This window comes from Ursus arctos, unplaced genomic scaffold, assembly GCF_023065955.2.
Source record: "Ursus arctos isolate Adak ecotype North America unplaced genomic scaffold, UrsArc2.0 scaffold_2, whole genome shotgun sequence".
Lineage (NCBI taxonomy): Eukaryota > Metazoa > Chordata > Mammalia > Carnivora > Ursidae > Ursus > Ursus arctos.
Window position 1 is genome coordinate 52,971,302 of NW_026622874.1, and position 20,855 is coordinate 52,992,156.

The 20,855-nt window shown below is 46.0% G+C and overlaps 1 protein-coding gene across 3 annotated transcripts in view; it reads left to right on the plus strand.

The window, feature by feature from the left end:
- The first annotated feature begins 254 nt into the window (after positions 1 to 254).
- TGFB2 (transforming growth factor beta 2) overlaps positions 255 to 20,855 on the plus strand; it is an 81,463-nt gene continuing 60,862 nt past the window's right edge. The window contains exons 1-2 of one of the 3 annotated variants that reach the window (XM_044390655.3): positions 255 to 1,253; positions 14,851 to 14,934. In XM_044390655.3, coding sequence (XP_044246590.1) covers positions 908 to 1,253; positions 14,851 to 14,934 — 430 coding nt within the window. In that variant the 5' untranslated portion in view covers positions 255 to 907. The remainder of the gene's footprint in view (positions 1,254 to 14,850; positions 14,935 to 20,855) is intronic. The other 2 variants (XM_026517318.4, XM_026517316.4) reach the window with 2 other exon arrangements.

Genomic DNA, 20,855 nt, shown 5'->3' on the forward strand with positions numbered 1-20,855 from the left:
GGAGCGAGAGCAGAAGGAGGAGCAGGAGAAGGAGGGAGGTGGAGGCTGGACGCGTCTGCGAGCGGCGGCACAACGTGGAGTAGCCGGGCGGGTCGGCGCGCGCCGGCCGGGGTGTCGGCCACCGCGCGCAGCTCCGGGAGCAGGATCGTCGCCGCCTCTGCCGCCGCTGCCGCGGCCCGCGCAGGACCCGACCGAGTCCCGAGCGCCCTGCGGAGCGCAGCCACCTCCCCGCGGCGCGCCGGGCTCGCCCCCAGCGCGCGCACACGCGCGCGCGCACACACACTCGCTCACACACTCACACGCTCACACACGTGTGCCCTCTCGGCTCCGGAGCCGCGGCTGCTCCTGCTCTCAGCGCCGCAGTGGAAGGCAGGGCCGAACCGCTCCTTCTTTAAATACCTAAATTACCGCCCGGCCAGCCTCGGCGGCCCCCCGCACAGCGCTCCCGGCGCCCCTCCCGCCAGCTCGCCAGCTGCCAGCCCCGGGACCTTTTCATCTCTTCCCTTTTGGCTGGAGGAGCCGAGTTCAGATCCGCCACTCCGCACCCGAAACTGACACACTGAACTCCGTTTCCTCCTCTTAAATTTATTCCTGCCTAATAGCCACTCGTCTCTTTTTTTCCCCCCATCTCGTCGCTCCAAGAAAACTTTTTCTTACTCCCCATAGTTAGGGTTCCCCCTGCCCATCGTGTATTAATATTTCCACTTTTGGAACGACTTGCATTTTCTTTTTAAAGGAATTCAAGCAAGATACCTTTTTCTATTGGACGTTGACTCTCGATTGTTTGCAAAAGTTTCGCATTAAAAAAAAAATCTACCTGATCTGTACTTGAGAGTTGTTGGGGATTTTTTCTTAGTTTTTTTTTACCTTTTTTTTTTTTTTTTAACTTTTTCCACCTTTAAAAAAAATGCACTACTGTGTGCTGAGCGCTTTTCTGTTCCTGCATCTGGTCACGGCCGCGCTCAGCCTGTCTACCTGCAGCACGCTCGATATGGACCAGTTCATGCGCAAGAGGATCGAGGCGATCCGCGGGCAGATTCTGAGCAAGCTGAAGCTCACCAGCCCCCCAGAAGACTATCCCGAACCCGAGGAAGTCCCCCCGGAGGTGATTTCCATCTACAACAGCACCAGGGACTTGCTCCAGGAGAAGGCGAGCCGGAGGGCGGCCGCTTGCGAGCGCGAGAGGAGCGACGAGGAGTACTACGCCAAGGAGGTTTACAAAATAGACATGCCGCCCTTCTTCCCCTCGGAAAGTAAGTACTCTTTTTTCGTTTCCATTCCCTGAGGCTTAGCGCTGCCCGAGGCTCTCGGAGCCGCCACGACTCCAGGGACGGCCCTTCCCGCTCCGGGTCCGGGTCTGCGTTCCCCCTCTCCGGTCCTCCGTCCCACCCACCTCTTTGCCAGTTGTGTGCCTGAGAACGCTAGACTTGCAGTTGGCGACTTTCGACTTGATTTTCTCCATGTCTCCCTTCCCCCAACGCCTCGGTCCCGTACGAGGCGTTAATGCTCTCCTGGCCCCTGAAAGTCTCTTCCCGGCCACCAGCCAGGACTCAGCCCCCCACCTCTGTCAAACGAGAGGCGCTCCCTAGGGCCGAGTTAAACCGGGACGTCTCGGTGGGCTTGTTTTCTTTGCTGCGGGCGGCGTGGAGCCCGCCGAATTGGCGCACGAAGGGTTAAAAAAAAGTGGCTCAAAGCTAGCCTCTCCGGAAGGCGCCCCTTTCCGGGGCCGACCTATCAGCGGGTTCCCCAAGCCTTCCCTATTGTCTCTAAGGCCCCTAAAAATGTCAGCATCGCCAAGACAAAACCCGATTTGGAGACCCCTCGAAAAATACCTCGGAACCCTCAATTTTTGCATCTCTTGCCACAGCTGGGTGTTTACACTCCCCAAAGGCGAGATCTTGTCACCACGTCCCCCTTTGATTTCACCTGGAGTGGTAGAAAGGGCAACGTCGTTTCTGACGATGTTAAAAAGTGTTTTACTTCGCGTTATTTTTCAGAATTCCCTCAGACCTGTCTTCTTAAGATCGCTGGTGGAGCAGATCATTCTTCTACGGGTTTACCGTATCTTTCTTACTCTTGAGCCCTCGGCTCCCCGAGCTTTCTTAGGCTTCCTTGCAGTTATTTCCGTGCTTTCCTAAATCTCACAGAGTAGAAGACAGCCCGGTTTTGTTTTTTTTTTTTTGAACTGGCTAATCTGAGGGCAGCGTCCTCAAAACCAGCTGGCATACAGTAGCAGCGGGAGTGAAGTGATTGATCGTGCAGTTCCTCTGGGGGGAAGGGAAGAGGACAGTTAGCTGAGAATGATTTCCAAGTTCTTAAGGGGGGAAAAAAAAAGAAAGAAAGAAAGAAAGAAAGAGAGAGAGAGAGAGAGAGAGAGAGAGAGAGAAAGAAAGAGAGAGAAAGAAAGAAAGAAAGAAAGAAGAAGCAGCAGCATCCAGTGATACCTGAGAGGGTTAAATACCAGGAAGAAGAAGAAGAAAAAAAGCTTCAACATTTGCTATTCCAAATCCCAAGTCATAAACTTTTCATTGGTTGCCCATTTCTCTCCTCCCCTTTCCATGCCCTATATACTTGCTGGCTGCCTTCACAGAGTCTCTGTGTCTTGCCTAAATAGATAATATGGCCATCTTAGTAGTTTTATCCTAGAGGTTCTAATTGCAGGGTGGTGCTCTTCTTTTTTAATATTTATTTTTAGTTTGACAAATCCTAGTTCTGTGACTTGCCATGTCTTGTACTTGACAGTGTTAGAATGTCAGCCCCTGAATCTCCCGCCAGTCTTCCTGGCCACCTTTCTTTTTGCTGCACCTTCTCTGTCCACAAGCAGAGCAGATGTGGGAGATCCTGGCAAGCAGGATGGTTTCATTATTGTAATTAGGCACCGTCCACAACAGGGGTGATAAATACACACAGCCCTGGTTATTCCCCTTGGGAAGTAAAGTTTTCTCCCTGGGGTGGAGCCAAGAAGACATTAGGAAAGCAAGTTCACTGTAATTGGTCCAGAATGATTGAGACCAAACAGAGAGTTGAGTCAGTTTGCTTTCTCAAGCACGTGTATCCGTTCTACTGGTATTTGGGCAGGCGAGCAAGTAAAGTAGGTTATATAGAAGCTGAACCATGTTTACGTGCAGAGGAAGTTCAAATGAATTGCCAGTACTTTTATAACAGACAGGAGGTCTGATCTCTTCCTCATCATTAGACAGGTGTGGAGAGAGCTAGTTACCCAAGAGGGCATTGATTCTTTGTTCTTTCCAGCACACCTGAGTCCAAAGAGCCCAGATGATCCAACCCGGGATAATGATCATCCCCAAACCGGAAACATTCTCAGAATGTTAGGATTTCAGAGGATGATATTTAAGATCAGTGTGTGGATTCTCTACTCCATCCCACCTCCAGCCACCAAATAGATTAAAAGATCTGATCAGTGCTGTATAAAAGAAGTATGCTCTCCGTTTTCATACAAAGAATACCGGCTTCTATGGAAGTTTAGGGGCAGAAAAGCATAGTAAGAGCAGGTTGGGTACTACTGTGCAAGAACTGTGGATAATTTTATAGAAAGTAGGTTAACTGATTTTCCAGCACTTTCTAGTTATACTGGAATATAGTGAACCCTTCCAAAAAAAAGGAAGAAAGAAGAAATCACTCCACCATATTTTTAAAGAGCAAACTGAAAGTACAGCATTGGCTTATATACCAGCTTTCCCTCTTTAGGACTTTTCCGCCCAACTTTTAACTCAGGCATCTCTGAAGTGGCTGAAGGGAGGGAGTGTGCCTGTCATTTCTTGCAGTGAATCTGGCAAGGGTCATAAGCCTCAGAGATGAAGGCATGGGAAAGATCACTGGTTCATTTTTTACCACCAGCTTATTAGTGTTCAGGGAGTGACTTCAGCTCAAATATTACAAATATGCTCTAATTATACTCAATGAGCTATATATCATTACAGATCGCTGATAGCCCTTTGTGGGACATTTTATACAGTTCAGACTACATATTTTTAGCAATGTGGAGATTTAAAAGTAAAAATATAAGAGATATTGTATATGCCCTTAGGCATATTTTGTTTTAAATATTATCCTTGGCCCGGTATACTGTATAAATACAGTAAATATGAATAGAACTGGCCAGGTGCCAATCTTGCAGGATGAATTTTAGTCAAGAAGGTATTTATGGGATATAAATAATACTGTGTCAACATTTAAAGAAGGGGTCTGATTAGTTTTGAATTTATTCCTATTGATCTTTTCACATGCTGTTAGTTTAAGGCTCAAAGTGGAGTTATGCTAAGGTTTACTGATAGCTTACCCAGTGGGAATTAGTGGACGCCCTAGTCCTTTTGACAAGCCATCTGAAGTTCAGGGTACATCTGTTTGAAAGACACTGCACAAAGCTTGAGAAATCTCGAGAGTGATTCCATTCACTAAAGTGAGAATCCCGATGATGGACAGTTAATATCTGTAGAGGCTTGGACAATCAAAAAAAAGAAAGAAAGAAGGAGACAAAGTTTCATTTTCTATCTTTCCTCTCACTTGTTTTCATTATAACAAACCAGGCAGTGTTGGGGTTCTAACAGGTGGTGATTTTGCCCTCGCCCCCACCTCCCAGGGAACCTGTGGCGATGTCTGGCTGTCATGTCTGGTAGGGAAGGCGTGCCACTGGCATGTCGTGGGGAGAGGCCAGGGACGGGTGCTACCCATCCTCGAATGTACGGGACAGTTACCCTCCACTCATCACTACCAGCATACACATCAAAGAATTGTCAGTAATGTGCATGTTGAGAAACCCTGTAACCCTGGTATCTATTTTAGGTTACCAAATTATTGCGAGGAGTATCATTTTAAAAGTAATACCCTAAGAATCAAATATCTGTATGATCAAAAGGAGATTAAAATGAGAGCATTGGATAGAAAGATAATCGGAAAGTTATCTTCATTAGATGGGAGTATGAATTGGACCATTTTGTGTGGTGTATACTTTATTATTGTGATTTTCAAGCACCTACATTGGAGACCTCAAAACTTCCCATTCATTTATTTAGCCTAGTAATGATGTTGTTGCCCCACCCATCAGTAACTTCAGTCAGCAGCAATGTGATGTTAGTCAGAACAGAGAAAAAAGAAGTGAGGAATTGTCTTGGATTTTCCTTGCAAGGAAAATAAGCAGTTCATGTAAACAAGGAGTGGGGTCTCCAACCTAGACAACTGAAGAAAGTAAATAATTGTATTGGTTTATTCTATCATATTGAATTAGATGAACCAAAATATACAGCCTGAAACATCACAATGAGGTCTCCTTTGTAATTGTTTCACACGACTATTAAACCTTTAATAGCTAGCAATCTCCTTTTGTATTTCCCCTGTAATTTTGCAAGTGAAATCATGGAATGTAGAATGAGTACCAATAGCCCTATGGTTTTTAGGGAATTCGACTTAAGATTCTATTCATGGACATGTCCTTCCGTATACAGACTGCTGGACTATTGGCCAGTTGCCCAATGAAGGAAAATATTAGGAATTGCTGGAACATAGTAGTATTTTTGCTTTATATCCAGGGATTTTATTTTTTAAGATTCTCTGTTTGAGGATGTGTGAGAAAAAAAGAGAAAGAGAAAAATCAGAGACAATCAGATTTGACCCCTTGACTTCTACAATGATTGAGTTATTAATACACAACAGACCAAACTTCAACTTCTGCAGTTTTATTATATCATTGCTTGTACTAACTCTAGTGCCTAACTGTGGTTCCAGTAAACTTGGGTCACATTCTTCTTTCAGTATTTCCTCTCCTTTCCTTCTTATACTTTTCAAAGACTAGGAGAAGGATACTGTTTATAACTGAAGCAGTTGGGCAGGCTTTGTTGCCAAGTGAGAGCAGCTCAATGCAAGCCTCTCCTGAGGAGTCCCCCTCCGGCGGAGCCTGGGCGTTGTGCGGCTAGAGGGGCAGGTGGGGACCCCTTGACCTGGCCCAGGGACCTGGAGCCCTCTGTGTCTCCACAGCGACCCCTGGGGTCTACTCACGGAGCTGCACTCTGTCAATTCCGACTTTTCCCTGGTGAGAAGACGCTGATGTAACCTAGTCGCAGCATCTTTCATATAAAGATATGAAAGAATGACAGATCATTTTTCCTAGAGGAAACGGAGACGCGAAAAAAAGGGCTAATGACTCACTGTTGATCCCACATCAAATCTGGGTTAGCACCGAGGAGGTCACTGACTCTTAGGCCTTCGCCCAGAGATGACAACACACTGCAGGCTGCATTTTTAGAAGGTTAGGGAAACAAGAGTGGAGGAGCCCAGCCCTGGGCGACCGTGCGCGCGACCACCGACCACCGGGTGGGACTCAGTCCGACTCCGCCCTCCCCGGCCGCCCCTCCCCCGCCCCCCTTTCTGGTCTGGGCGGTAAGGTGGAGACTGCGTGCAGGAGCTCTGAGAACAGCCGGTTCAGCGGTCTTGATGCCGCATTTCCGGCCCTGCCGGATCCGGAGAGAGGCTCTGGAGTGGCCAGATGTGCTCGCTCTCCGCAGGCAGCCCTTGTGCTGCGGGCGCTGTTCTCCTCTGCGGATTCGGAGCAGCTTGATGCGATGTGCCTCTGGCCCAGATACACATGTTTCCATTGTCATTGTGAAACCATATGGCGTGCTTTTTTTTTTTTTAATATTCTTTAAACAAAGATAGTTTTAAACCTAGGAATTCAGTGTTCTCCAGGTATTTTAAATTCAATAGCATGCTAAGGATTCTTCGATGGGTTTGGTTAGGCTGAAAGCTGGCCTCGGTCATTTGTTGAGAAAGCCGCCTCGCGCTGCAAGCGCGGCGGGGTTTTGTTTGGTCATTTGTTTTCTTTCCTAACCTCTGATACCCGCAAGTGGGTGTGGAGCTGGCCCGCACCGTGACCTCCACCTTGCGCCCCGGTGACCTCCACCTTGTGCCCTGGTCGGTTGGGTGGCCTTGGCTCTGCATCAGACTCCGGCTTGACCTCTTCCCCCACAGTCTCCGAATTGCCTTTTCTTCACTGTTCTAGAATATCTGCACGCATGGCAGTTCGCCTCACTGAACCCGGCTTCATCCAGTTCACTTAAAGATGGGGAAGGTACCTGTTTCCTAGGGTTGTAAAGGATCGAGGATGACAGGAGTAAAGAAGCACCTGGCTCTGCATGTGGCACTCGGTAGGCCATCTTGGCAGCTGTTATTCACTGAATCTCAAGCAGCACTGATTTTAAGATGCGCCATTATTTTGTGTGCCACTAAATAAGGAATATCAGTGATAATTATAACATGCCATCGATTGTAAGACACATTAAAGAGAGGTGATTTAGAGATAGTAGAATGGGATTAAAAGTGATGCTCTGAGAACCACGACTACCGGCCTGGAGTCAGAAGGCACTTCATTCTTTTCTCTGGAGGTGCTACTCAGTGGATCTATTTCCCTTGCTCCCTTGGACTGGTCTTTAGGAGACCTTTGCCACTTAGGGGACTGGAAGCATAGACTGGAAGGGCTGGCCACCCACCATGTCTAGTCCTGTCTGCTCATATAAGAAGACCTTGGGAATTCAGACTTCTTAGGTAAGATTTCAGGTTTCTTAGACAACATCCAAGACCTGTCTGGCCCCTCCTTGTTCAGCCCCACCTCCTGCTAAATCCCACTCGTGCGACACTCCAGCCACATCACCTTCTTTACCTTTATCCAAATGGCTCATTTATTTTTGTGCCTCCAGGCCTTTGTCTCTGCTGTTTCTTCCATTGAAGATCCATCTTTTAACACCTTTAAACATCCTTTGAGGTTTCGTCAGATGCCAAAACCTTTGGTTTTCCCAGTCATGTGAATCAGTTCATCCTCTGCATTCCCCCAAGACTGATACTCATCTCTAAAGCAGCCTCTTTTCTTCTGCTGTCGGTAAAATCTAGCCGTGCTCCAGCTGTCTTCTTCGCTGGTTTGTAAATTGCCTCGGAACAGGAGCGGACTGTCATAGAAACTAGTGCATTGTATTTGCTCATACATACCTCATAACTGAATGAGCGCTTCCCTTTAGAGAATAAGAGGGAACCACCGGACGAAGGCTCTGTGGTTCCTAAGCATCAGGACCAGGAGCTGTAGAGAGATGACATCGACTCACCTTCGTTATCAGGGAGAATGTACCTGGTGGATCATATCGCTGTGGTTACAGCAACACTGGGTTTCTCACACCCCTCCATTTCCTGTTTCCAGTTTAACAGACAATGAAGAGAGTCACGGTGAGGATAATGATGGCAGCTAACCTTCGCTAGGTACTGACTGTGTCAAGCATAGTCTTAAATATTATCCCTGCTTGTCTTCATTGATCCTCAGAAGCAACCCTGTAGAGGCCACACTAGCACTTTCCCTGTGACATGTGAGGACATGGACACAGCTATTTCAATCGGGGATGGCTTATTGAAGGTAAGGCTCTTAGTTACCACAAATAATCGAGGCCCTAAAATAGAGACCAGGAAACGGAGAGCACGAGTCTCCTTGTCCTCTGGCAAAATGCTGTAGTGCATCCATGTAAGAATGGTGTCGCTCCTCTCCTACCAGGAGTTACACCCTTACGCTCTGAATTCTTTCCCTCAGAAGGCGATATACCTCTGAAGGCTTGGATACCACCCTGGGTCTCTTTCCCTGCCTTGAACACAGGCAACTTTCCTCACTCTATTTGGTTGGTACAAAAATTTTGATTTATCAGATCCCTGGTTTGGTCGTTAACTGCAACCATTTCTTCACAAGAGTTTTGATAAGTTTGCTTGATGGGGGATTCCTCCTATCTCTTTCAGACAATTAATTTATTTGGGAAGGCAGGCTGGTAGTGGCGCAATGAGCATGGGCTTTGGACGCAATAAGGAAAAGAAGGAGTATAAATAAAACAGAATGGCACCAAAAGAGTCTCAGAGACTGAAGGGGAAGACGTAGCACCAAAGACAAGAAACCCTGCTCCAGGCCTATGGCGGTTGTTCAAAAGTGGTTTTGTTTTAGTTAGTAGAGAGGATCTATATTTCAGCGATATTAAAACATGCATATGACTCACACAACAGTCACCTTTTTATCTTTCTCGGTTATAAGGTTTGAAATCCAGCAAAGGAAGGAGGGGATGTTGTTCCTAACAGGCTAACGTGCAGAGGGTGCTTCTGGGTAATGTGCTTCTGGGCCTGGCTCAGCCCTTCTCACAGGTTTTCTGTCCCCGCCCCCCCCCCCCCAACCTCCTCCAGTGAGAGTCTGTGGAGAAAGAAGCCAGGCCATTTGGAGTTAAGGCTGAGCCAGGTCAGGCAGCCAAAGTTAGACTGTGGTGGACCTCATTTCACCTCCATAACCAAGCACTGGCCACAACAGTTTGTTAGCTGTCAGGTGATTCATTTTAAAAAAAGACCTTAGCAACAAAATGACATGAGGGAGTAGAAGTCTCAAAGAGGAAGATGGATGACAGGAAGAGGAGAACGTGGTCAAGTGTCACCGCAAAGGATCTGAGGAGGAAATGAAAACGTGGGAGGTGATAGCGGAGAGGAGAGGCCGCACCAGGCCCTGGGTGGTTGTTAACAGTGCAAGACGTTCTCTGTGTGAGGTAGCGTCCAGCTTTCCTGGGGCGGCCGAGTGAGGCCATTCACTGGTGTGAGAAAACATCGCTCTCCAAGAGGAGTTGAGTTTACTGGATTTCGCATCTGTTAGAAGGAGGGAAAGCCTCCTGGTGCTGAGAAAGCGATTATTTGTGGGCCAGGACCATCCCTTCATTCTCTCAAATGAGCCCTTGGATATGTTACTGCCTGACAAGTTGGAAACGTGGGGCTTAGATACTCCTTTAACCACAAGGATTTGAGGAACTCAGGCAAATGGAAAATGCTTTCTGGAGGTTGTGAAGCTCAAACCTTCTGAAAATAGTCTGAATGCATTTCAGAGCTCCCCAGGCAGCTGTTTGCCCTTCTGCTGGCATGTTCCCCACGTTTCACGGGGAGAGTGCCCCTCTTCCTTCAGGCCCTGCTTGCTGCCTACGTGTGGGGGATTGGGAAGCAGGCTATTCCTGGAGGGAACACACTGGGTTTCTGAAAGAAGAGCCTTAGGGCCGCTATTTGAGACTATGACTGCTTTTTTTTGGAGATGTTGTTTGTTTCAGGAAATACTGTAGCATCTTTCCAGTCTCCTGAAAGAAAAAGAAAAATGTTGTGACTTAGACCTTGGCTCTGTTCATTTGGCTTTCTCTATCTAACCCACACCACACTGACAAATACCACATCTGTCTTGACAAGCTAGTTCACAAATAACTACTCATTCATAACTTGAAGCTGTTGTAAGAGTCCTTATTTGTTACTTCATCTTGGTGAGCGGGAATGCAAAGTTTGCTTTTTGAGAAAGACACTGAAATGACCGCAGGTCCAGTGGCCTTTGCAGATCTATATGGAAGCACCATCTAGAAGAGAACACTGTGCATTTTTTTCGTGTCTTTTGAGAGCACGAAAATATTGATGGTTGTCAAAACCTAAGTGGGAATTTTTGGGAAAGTATCATTTAATGTTTCAGTTTTGGATACATTTCAGTGTTAATAATTAAATGCTTTTTTAGACAAAGTTCATCAGCGGTTATTCTCTCTATACCAGATGCAGCAGGGACTCTTGTCATTCCTTCCATTCCTTCCACCTGGGGGTTTGGTTCTTCTTTGGTCATTTATTTTCCTATCCATTGGCTTAATCTCATTTTCACTTCTGCTTTGACATCTTAATGACCATACCATAGAAGTTGTTGCTCTTTGCTTTATAATAAACTCTTGCAAGTAAGATGCTGGCTGACCAAGCCCCCAAAAAAGTGGATGACTTACTCAGATTCCACTTCAGAAGGAGGGGGAAAAAAAAAATCACAGGTGGAGGACTTTTTTTTTTTTTCTTTCAGAAGATAGGTGATTTGCTAAAGAAATTGTCCCCTCTGAGGTCTGTTTGGACTTTCTGAGGGGAAATGTTTCCACATCCAAGCTCATACCTTGGCATTTGGGGCTCTGGATGTTAATGAGAAAGGAACAGAGGTAGGAGCGAGCGGAGTTCCTGGCTTTAGCCGGAAGTAGCTAAGCAGAACCAGAGCTCAATTTTGGCCGGCTCTTCAGGTTCTGAAGCATCCGTTCTCACCTTTAGATATGTCTGCTAAAAAATCATGGTGACTTGAATAGTAAGTTAGTAAGTTAGTCATTCATTTGTACCTCCTTGCAGTAGAAAACCTTTGGCTGTTAAGGGCGTTAATGGTCAGACCTATGAACTCAATCCTGAGCTGCTGCTGTTTCACCCACTAAACTTGTGCTTTTCTCCCCCATAGAATGAGGTGACTGGTGCTAGTGTGTCTTAGAGAGAGATATTTCAGAAGAATTCCAGTGTCACAAAATATCACCATCAGCAATGAAACTATGTGTAGAGAGTCATGTCTAATTTCATTAATTCTTGGCACTAGTGTCCAGGTTCTAGAAGGGAGATCTTGAGCCAAGCTGACCCCGAGTCATTATGTATTTGGGATCACCAGCTTGCCTGTTCTCAGTAACATTTGCTGGGAATTCTCCAAGTAAAGTAGAAACTCACTGGAGTATGTGTTGGGAGGAAATGATAGGACCCCCTGATGGACCTGCTACCATCCCGAGAGAAATGTCTGTAGGGAAGGTTTGGAGGGATTAAGGAAGGGGACTAATCCGACACAGAGTTTACTGGAGCATTTGTAATGGCATTTAATTATGTTTACGATATTGTAGCAGCGAGAAAGACTTTCTCTCTATCTTATAGACACTTTCACATTACACAAAACCCCTGCTTACTCCGAACAATCCACCTGGTTGGATAGTCTTGAGGTCAAGTGAGATTTTGTAAAAGGCCTTTTTAAAAAATATTTTATTTTATTTTATTTAAATCCAGTTAATTAGCATATAGTGTCTTATTAGTTTCAGATGTAGAGTTCAGTGATTCATCAGTTGCATATAACACTCAGTGCTCATTCCATCACATGCCCTCCTTAATGTCCATCACCCCGTTACCCCAGCCCCCTACCACCTACCCTCCGGCAACCCTCAGTTTGTTCCCTAGTTAAGAGTCTCTTATGCTTTGTCTCATTCTCTGATTTCATCTTAATAAAAGGCCTTTTTGAAGCTGTAAGTCACAAAAGCCTATACCAAAGCTTCTCAAATTTTACCATGCAAAGGAATTCCCTATATCATCAGTAGTGCTTATTATAAATGCAGATTCCCAAATCTTTGTCTCCTACCCTCCATCCCGATTATGATTCAGTAGTTTTCAGGTGGGCCTTGATGAGAAGGCCAGGTGATTCTTTGGCAGGAATTCAGAAAGACACTCTGGAAACACTGTGCATTTTTGTTTTGTTTCCTTGCTTTATTTCTTAGCTGTGTTATCCCAGGCAAAGTGAACCTCAGAACTTATATAGTTAATATCATAGTCTTTTAGACATTTTGTAAGTGACCCATGCAAAGTTTTAGTTCCAGGAGCATTTCTGTCTTATGACTTTTGTGACTGATAGCCCTCCATGATCAGTTAGTGAATGCCCAAGTACTTTCTAAAAAGGATTATTTCTCTAAAACTAATTGTCTTGGATTTTCATAGGTTTTCACATTTTATCAAGCATTTCACATATACCAAAGCCTCACTGATCTAAAAAAGTGTATTCCTACCACAATGCCACTTGACTCCTGTAGATTGTTGAAATTGATTTTTGAAAACACCACGGATTGCTTTTCTTTGGTCTAAATAATCACTGTAGCATCACTTATCTCTACCCAATTCATGGTCTTTACTTCCGAGGCCCTGGATCAGCATCAGAGCGCGCTGTCTTTTTTGGCATTGCTTAACAACAAACAGACAAACAAAACCAAAAAAGAAAGTAAGGAAAGAATGGATTTTAATACTACAGCTTTATGGCATAGTAAAAGTAAACCAAAGGGGCATACTTGAGGACTGCTTGCTGGAAATTGCAAATGACAGTAGTTACCTTGCTGTGGTCCCACCCAGACTTCCTTTGACCTGGGTGACCCGGAGCAATTTCAGGGATCTGGATTCTGTTACTAGAACTGTCCCTCTTCTGCACCACAACATCCACTGGCCTGAAGAAGGTGCTGTTTCCCAGGAAAAGGAGTTAAATCCCCCCAAGAACAGCACGGGGCCATAGTCTGAAGAAAAAGTATTGCTAACCAAGCGACTTCTTCTGCGTATTCTGCCTTTCCCTGGTTACATTCTTTGAGATTTTTATTTAAGATAACTTTCAGCATCTCTTGTTAGAGGTCAGATATGAATGAGAAGATTTTGTTTGACTTGCTAATCTTGTGACAAACAGTTTATACCCAGTGTAGCTTCCTGTCTTTGCTGACTGGTTCTTTGAGGGAATTTTCTCCGGGTTAAGGCTGTGGAGAGCCTCTAAAAATAAACAACATGGTTGCTTCTTGGTGAGAACATATGTGAGCAGATGGCAGCTGGTAACGGCATATGGTGGCAACATGAGAGCAGCATGTTGCAGAAAACTACGAGGGGACCTTCCTCGTCCATGCCTCTGCGGGCCATCCAGTGCCCCATAATCCCAATGACACAGAGTTCTGACTGGGAGGTGTGTCCCACAGAAGCATGAAAGCATGTCACGGGGGGCTTGTTAGTGGGCTGAATGTTGGAGACGGTAAGTCACAGGGTATGGAAAAGGGCTTCCTTGTCCATTTTCAAATCAAGAGATAAAAGGCACAGATATGGAAAAAAAAAATTTGAGAGAGGATTCCACAAGGCCCTTTGTCTTTTGTCAAAAGCAGTTCTCAAGTCTGGTCTGCAGAGTGACAAGGCTACTTCTGGAAGACATGCCCTAGGTGAACGGCAGGTACCTGGATGTTAAATCCACGTAAAGAGCTAGGAAAGAAGTGTATTCACCCCCGGCCTGGAAGCCAGTCAGGGATTCGTCTATCAAAGAAGTTACATAACTAATATTATTACCTCCCTAGATCACCTTCTATTTGCCAGTGTCTTAAATATGTTGTCTCATCGTGATCTTCTAAGAACCCTCAGAGGGAGCATGATGTTTGCTTCATTTAGAGAAACTGAGGCTTGGGTGAATCCCGGCACTTGCTCAAAGATTCACAGGAAACCGGTGACAGAGCAGGGGTTTCAACCTACATCTTCTTATGCAAAAATCCTATATCTGTCACTGACTCGACCCCAGATAAAACACTCAGCAGTGTTTTCTCTTCCATTGGAGGTATTTTTTGGTGTATATTTTTTTTTTTATAAGAATATGGCGGGCAATATACCAGATGTCGTTGCTGTTACTTCAAAGAAATAAAAATTCAAAATTTCACGATGTCATAACTATCATGGAAGATAATGTTTAATCCATCCTGAGCAGCCCTAGATTTTTAAACTGTAGCTGGGCAGCACCAAACTTGTATTTTTGACTTATTTAAGGACTTTTCATCTGCAGGTTAGAAATGATGATGTGTGTTTTAAGGAAACTGAAATCTAGGCCAACCAAACGAAACATTGAGTTTTATTCATAATAGGTAGGCTGTCTTTTGTCAAAGGAGGTCAAAGCCTTTCCTGTTCATCTTTGACATAAGTCACAGTATTTATTTTACCATTTCCGTGTATAAACTGTACATTGTGATTTTGACGCTAGACCGTGTTAAAGGGAAAACGGAATTTAGGAGCCTGACTGCTGGTTAAGGGATGCCAAGAGATCTGGGACCAGAATCCCTCCTGGATCCTTGGTCCCCAAGTAGCGGGGACCTTATATGTGTGGGGGAATAAGTACATTCAGAGAGCCCTCTTGGACTTTGAATCTTTGTATAGCTCTGTACAAGGCATCGCCTCAGTAAAATAGCTAATGACTGTGCTTTTTAAAACTCCTAGCTGTCTGCCCAGTTGTTACAACACCCTCTGGCTCAGTGGGCAGCTTGTGCTCCAGACAGTCCCAGGTGCTCTGTGGGTACCTTGGTGAGTACACTTGTCTGCTTTATACCTCATTTGACATAGTGATATCAAGTCCATCTTTAGTGTCTGTCTCCTGTGGGGGAACTTGTCAGAGGCCAAAGAGAGTTCTGGAATGCAGCCTTGTAGCTGAACAGTCACAAAGATGCCCCCGATGTTTAGTCTGTAAATGATGACTCGATGGCCATATGTGCAAGAATGGGTTGTGGGTACATGAGAGCTGTGCTCCGGGGGTGACACAGTGGTCTGAAATACAGATCTGCTGACTCCCATGGACGATGCTCTCTGGAGGGTTGAGCAGTATGGCCAGAATATCGGGGGTCCTTTTTGGGTGTCTCTTTTATATCTGTGTTCTTATGCCTGGCATACAGTAGTTGCTCAATTAATGTTTCTTGTACTGAACTGAAGGGGAAGAAGGAGCTTTTCTTTCTGTGGAAGTTCTGGAGGGAGGCCTGTGGGGAAGTTGCCATTATTTGTGACCTTCCTATTGTCATTTCTGGGTTGCATGAGAATGGATTGTCATGGATCAAGCCTTTGGCTGACTCGCCCTGGGAGCTTGCCACTGAGCCCTGACCCTCAGAGTAAGTGCACACCCCTCAGAGCCAGTGCCACGTGTCCGGCCGTGGAGCACTGAAGCCCGAGGTCTCAGTGCTTTCTGATTTGGAACATTAATCAATTCAGTCAGCTTTTATTGAGAGCCTACTGTATGCTGGGCAGTGAGATCCCAGCAAAGAATAGGACTTAGGTGATCCTGATAGTTAAGAACTCAGGGGCCCCGTTGTCCCTGATCCATGTTCAGGAAGAACATTGTGAAATAGACTCACAATCCTGGCATTGGTTCACTCACATTTTTGAGACCCCAAGAAGGTTTGTATTATACTGATGCGAAGTGTGGGCAGGGGTCCCAGATAGGGACAAAAGAAATGTTTTTGTTACCTTAGTAGAGATCTGGTTCACTGGTGTATCCTGCTCTGCAGTTTACCATGCCTAACCTTGCTTCTTAGGAATCAAGGAATGAAGGATTAAAGTAGTTTATTTACAGTGGGTTACACTGGGTTTCCTCAAAAAAGAACGGATTCTATTGAGACTATACGTTTATTTTCATGTACAAAAGTGGCTAGAAGCTGCCATGTGAATAAAGAGTAAAAGGTTTAATCCATGCTTTTAAATTTCCCTTTCGTGAGACAGATTATATTTTGTTTTCAACCTCTACATTTGTATTTTATTTCACTATCTAAACCAAGGATTTAATTGTGTGATGTTTTTCCCACTAGCTTTTTGGAAAAGAAAAGGGAAGGGAATAAGAGAAGGAAAACATTTGTTGAATCCCTCCTCTGTCCCTGGCACTTAGAGATGCAACGTCCTGATCCTCCCCCCCCCCCTCCGTGTTAGTGGGTTGGGGAGGGCCGGGATGACCATCCCCACGTGTCAGGAAACTGTGGCTTGGAGAGGAAAATACCTTGTCCTCGGTCATAGCACTCGCGGGGGGCAGAGCCAGAATCCGAATTCAGGTCTGGCCTCGCTGCCCTCCGCCAGACCACAGAGCCCCCAGACTTTCTAGCCTTCCTTTTGCTTTCCCTTGGCCATCCTGTCCCATTAATTTTTATAATTGTCTTAGTGACTACTTTGGATTAATTTCCTTTTCATCTTTTCTTCCCATAGTAAACAAGTTGAGAGGCCTACCCTGGTTCTCTGTGTGGTTTTTCTTCTCAGACACTCCTCGCTTGGGGTTATTTTCGGTCATTTAATGGCTGCAGGCCTCCTTCTTTCTTTGGTGAAAACACACTGGAAACCCACCCTGCTCTTCAGTGAGTCTGGGAAAATCAGGAGTGTCTCCGAGGGTGTGGAAGGGAGATAGGCACAAACTCCACGGAGATTCTGGGTAGTGGGAGGCCTCCACCCCACCCAGCTTCCAGGCCTGTGCGAAAACCCTGCGGACCCCTTTCAGACCTTTCACAGAAGACTGCTGAGCAGTGGGGCTCTGCATTTTTTTTTTTTTTTTTTTTGTCTCTGTTCTTAGAAATAGTAATTGAGTAAAAATGTAAGTGAGTGGATGCCAGGGGGCAAGTGTCCAGGGTCAGGGTGAATTTCTCCATCCTGAGTGTGATTCTGAGCACTCGTTAAGTGGAGGCCGGCCTGTGCCAAGCAGCTCGAGGGCCATCCCTGTCACCTTGTGTGACCCGCCTCTCCATTCCAAGGAGATGTTGGGAGCGGCTGGAGGGAGCACAGGGCCCGTGGCGCCTCTCGCTGTTCTCACTCTCTAACCTGGGTGTAGTTGATAACTCCGTGTTCTGACACCCCTGATTGGACTGGCTGCTCGGATGCGGCATCAGCTTTCACTAAAATTCTCTGGAGGAAGAAATGGTCCTTGCTCCGCACAGCCCATGTGGCTGCTGAATCATTTTTCTCTTTTTCAATTCGTTAGCCCCCCAAATCTTGGGTAAGATAACGTTAGCCTGCCTGAAGCTTTTCCTGCTGAGATCTGAGACTCCAGAAGGTCAGCAACGGAGACAGTCTCTCTGTGAATAAATGGATTAAAAGTTGTGAAGGCGAATTCAGGCGGGTTTTGGTTTTGGTTTCGTCTTTTTTCAAGTCTTTATTGAGTAAGAAGCTTGGAAGTAGCTCTGTGGAGGTTGAAAGGCGGTGTTTCTCCAGACATGGCCTGCATGTGTGTCTCCTGACATGTCCTAAAGAGCAGATTCCCCGGCCCTGGCCCAGAGCCACAGAGTCCGAGTGGCCGGGGTGGGTGGAGCGGACGCTCGTGCACCTGCAAGCGGGACCTTGCTAGCGTCTGCGGCCCCTCAAGGCAGTGGAAACTCTGATTATGCAGGTCTGTTTACTCGGTCTTCTAGCACGGAAGGATCCAGATGAAGCAGGGCCTCTGTGTGGTCAACTGGTTCTGCAAGTGTGGGACCCTTCACCCACAGCACAGCAGAGTCTTGGCCCCGTGCTGTCCTTTTTCCCAAGTGCATACAGAGATCAAGGTAGACCTGTTGTCTGCAGGATCACACGTATCCCCTGCTCGCTGTCCACCGTGGGGCGGGCAGTGAGCGTGTAAGCAAACAAATTAGTCACATGGGGTAATGGAGGCTGAGTTTGGAAATTATGCCTGGGAGTGAATTCTTCCACTCAGGTGCCTTCGGCTGGGCCGCTGTGAGTGGGAAGGGGATTTTGAAAACTAATGGATGATGTGTAAGTGACATGTATAATGTATAAGTCGATGTGTAAGATTTAATTCCTTGAGGTTGTGTTTGGTTGAAGCACTGCCGACCTCTTCATGGCCTGAATCCTGTTCTCAGACATTCCGCGGGGTAAGGATCTGGCCGACAATGGAATGTAAACTCTGCTCTCTCGGCCAGACTCAGCTTTGAGTAACAGCGGTTTTCTGCTTCCAAATGATGTTTTTCTCAGGTGCAAATCTGATCAGCTTTTAAAAAGAAAAGTTAATAATGAACTGCTTGGCGCATGTGCAGTGCTGTGCCGCCTGCTATCCTGATGTTATTTTGGTTATTTTGGAACCATGCGTATTTTGAATCCAGCCCCACGGTGTGGATATTCTATATACTGTAGGATTTTCGCCGTCAGACTATTTAGAGAAATATCCAGTTCTGCATGGTCTGTATCTCTCACCCTCCCACTCGGCTACCGAAGTATGAAAAGAATGATGGGTAGTGTCAATTCTACTTCCCCCAAAGCCTTTAATGACAAGATCTCTACATTAATTACAAATATAGATTTAGTTTTAAGATAAATGGCAAATGCATGCAGAGATGGTGGGAGGACACAGGTAAAAACAGGACGTTCTCAGGATACATTAGTTCATTCAGCGGGATTTCCTGCATGTTTGCTCTGCGTCAGGCACCGGTCTAGGCACTAGTGATGCCATCAGTGAATAAAACAGCAAAAAAACCTTGGTCCTTAGATCCATGCGTTAGAAGAAGATAAAGAATTCATTTTAAAAAGTAAATAAGGGGCGCCTGGGTGGCACAGCGGTTGAGCGTCTGCTTTCGGCTCAGGGCGTGGTCCCAACGTTATGGGATCGAGTCCCACATCGGGCTCCTCCGCTGTGAGCCTGCTTCTTCCTCTCCCACTCCCCCTGCTTGTGTTCCCTCTCTCGCTGGCTGTCTCTATCTCTGTCAAATAAATAAATAAAATCTTTTAAAAGAAAAAAAGTAAATAAGAATGACAGAATTTGAAAATGTTAGAGGGGAAAACAGAGCAGGGGTGGGGATGGAGAGGGGAGTTGCAATTTAAAGGAGCCGGACGTGGGAGGGTGCAGGAAGAGGGTGGCATCTCAGCAGAGGCTTGAAGGAGGTCAGGGAGGAGCCTGGGGCTCTCTGGGAAAGAACATTTTTGGCAGAGGGAACAGCTGGTGCTGCTCCTGACATGTTCAAGGATTATCAGGAGTGTCCTAGGAGATGAGATTAGGGAGAGAGCATGTCGGACGGGTCAGGTAGCGCCTTGTAGGCCAACATAAAGTCTGTGGCTTTTCCTCTGAATGAGATAGGAGGAAGGGTGGGTTTACTCAAGGTCGTTCTGGTGGCTGGTAAGGTGAGACTAGTACACTGGGTGACTCATGGCGGAGTGAGAAGTCCAGTGAGGAGGTCTTTGTAATGGCATTTTGCAGCTGCCTATCCAGGTGAAACTTCGCTCTCTCAAGAATTTCAAATACTGCTGAGTTCTTTCTTTGTTAATCATTTGATAGACAAGCTCCAGTAGGTTCTGTATATAGAATAGTGGTTTTTGAAAGTTTTTAAAATTCATATTCCTGAGTTATTGTTGACTCACCCCTTTTCCTTTCTAGAAGGGAGCTATCTGTGTTTTTAAAATAACTCCCGGGGTTTCCCATCTGTGCGGACAGGTGTCCTTGCTGTAATGCCTTCTCACAGCGTCTTTGACTTGGTAGGCAGGGACACGTGCCACTAAGCTCACTGGTGACCATGTGTTGGCCTAGGAGAATGACAGACTACCTTTCCCTGTGGAAACTAGAAAGTTGGGCTTCAAAGAGTATTTGGATCTGTCCAGATGTGCCTAGTGCCTTTGCCTAAGCTTTGAAATGAAGTTAGAAGCCAGGGAATTTGTAAAACTATGTCTCTTATTCGTCGGGAAGCATTTCTGTTGGACCAGAGTTTGCTTTCTAACTTTTAAGTTTTGAACAGGAAGACTGGAATGTGGATTTTAGTCCTTCCTTCATCCGTACAAGAAATACCTATCGAGTCTACTGCGTGCTGGGTGTTGTGCTGGGTCAGCCAATAGATGGAGGAATGGAGTGCAGACCCTGTCTTCAGGGAGCCTGCAGCGAAGTGAGGAAGTCAGGCAGACCAAACCAACCAAACAAAACCAAAAAGCCAATACCATGTAGTTGATTCTAAGTGAGAGTCTTGACAGGTTAGAAGAATTGTTGAACTTGTCCTGGAGAGGTGAAGGAGGCCTTCCTGGGGGAGGTGGTATCTGCTCCTTGAAAGCCAGCCTTTGCCATTGCAGTTTGCCCGTCCTTAAGCAGCCAGAGGAAGCTGCTTATGCTTTCCGGAAGGAGAAGATTTGTCCTTTGCGTTGTTTCCTTCCTCTCTGATCTTGCATGACTACCATCATGAGGAATCGTGAAACAGCAGAGGCACTTAGTGTGGTCTTTGAAAAAATTGATGTATTCCTTCAGGAGACCCACTCTGAAATACTGAGGCTGGAGGGTAAGATCTTTATGTCGAGTATTTGTTATTCAGAGTTGTTACATTCAGAAGCCATAATTTGTCTGTTGCATGTAAAATCCATTATACTGGGAAGGGCCCTGGTGTAATGGGACCCTGTGGAATATGGCATTATTTTACAAGCTCAAGGTCACTATCTAGAGCTTTTTTCTTCCTCTCAATGGCATACCACAAAAATTCATCTCTCACTCCTATTCTATGGGTTTGTGGGGTGGCTGTGGC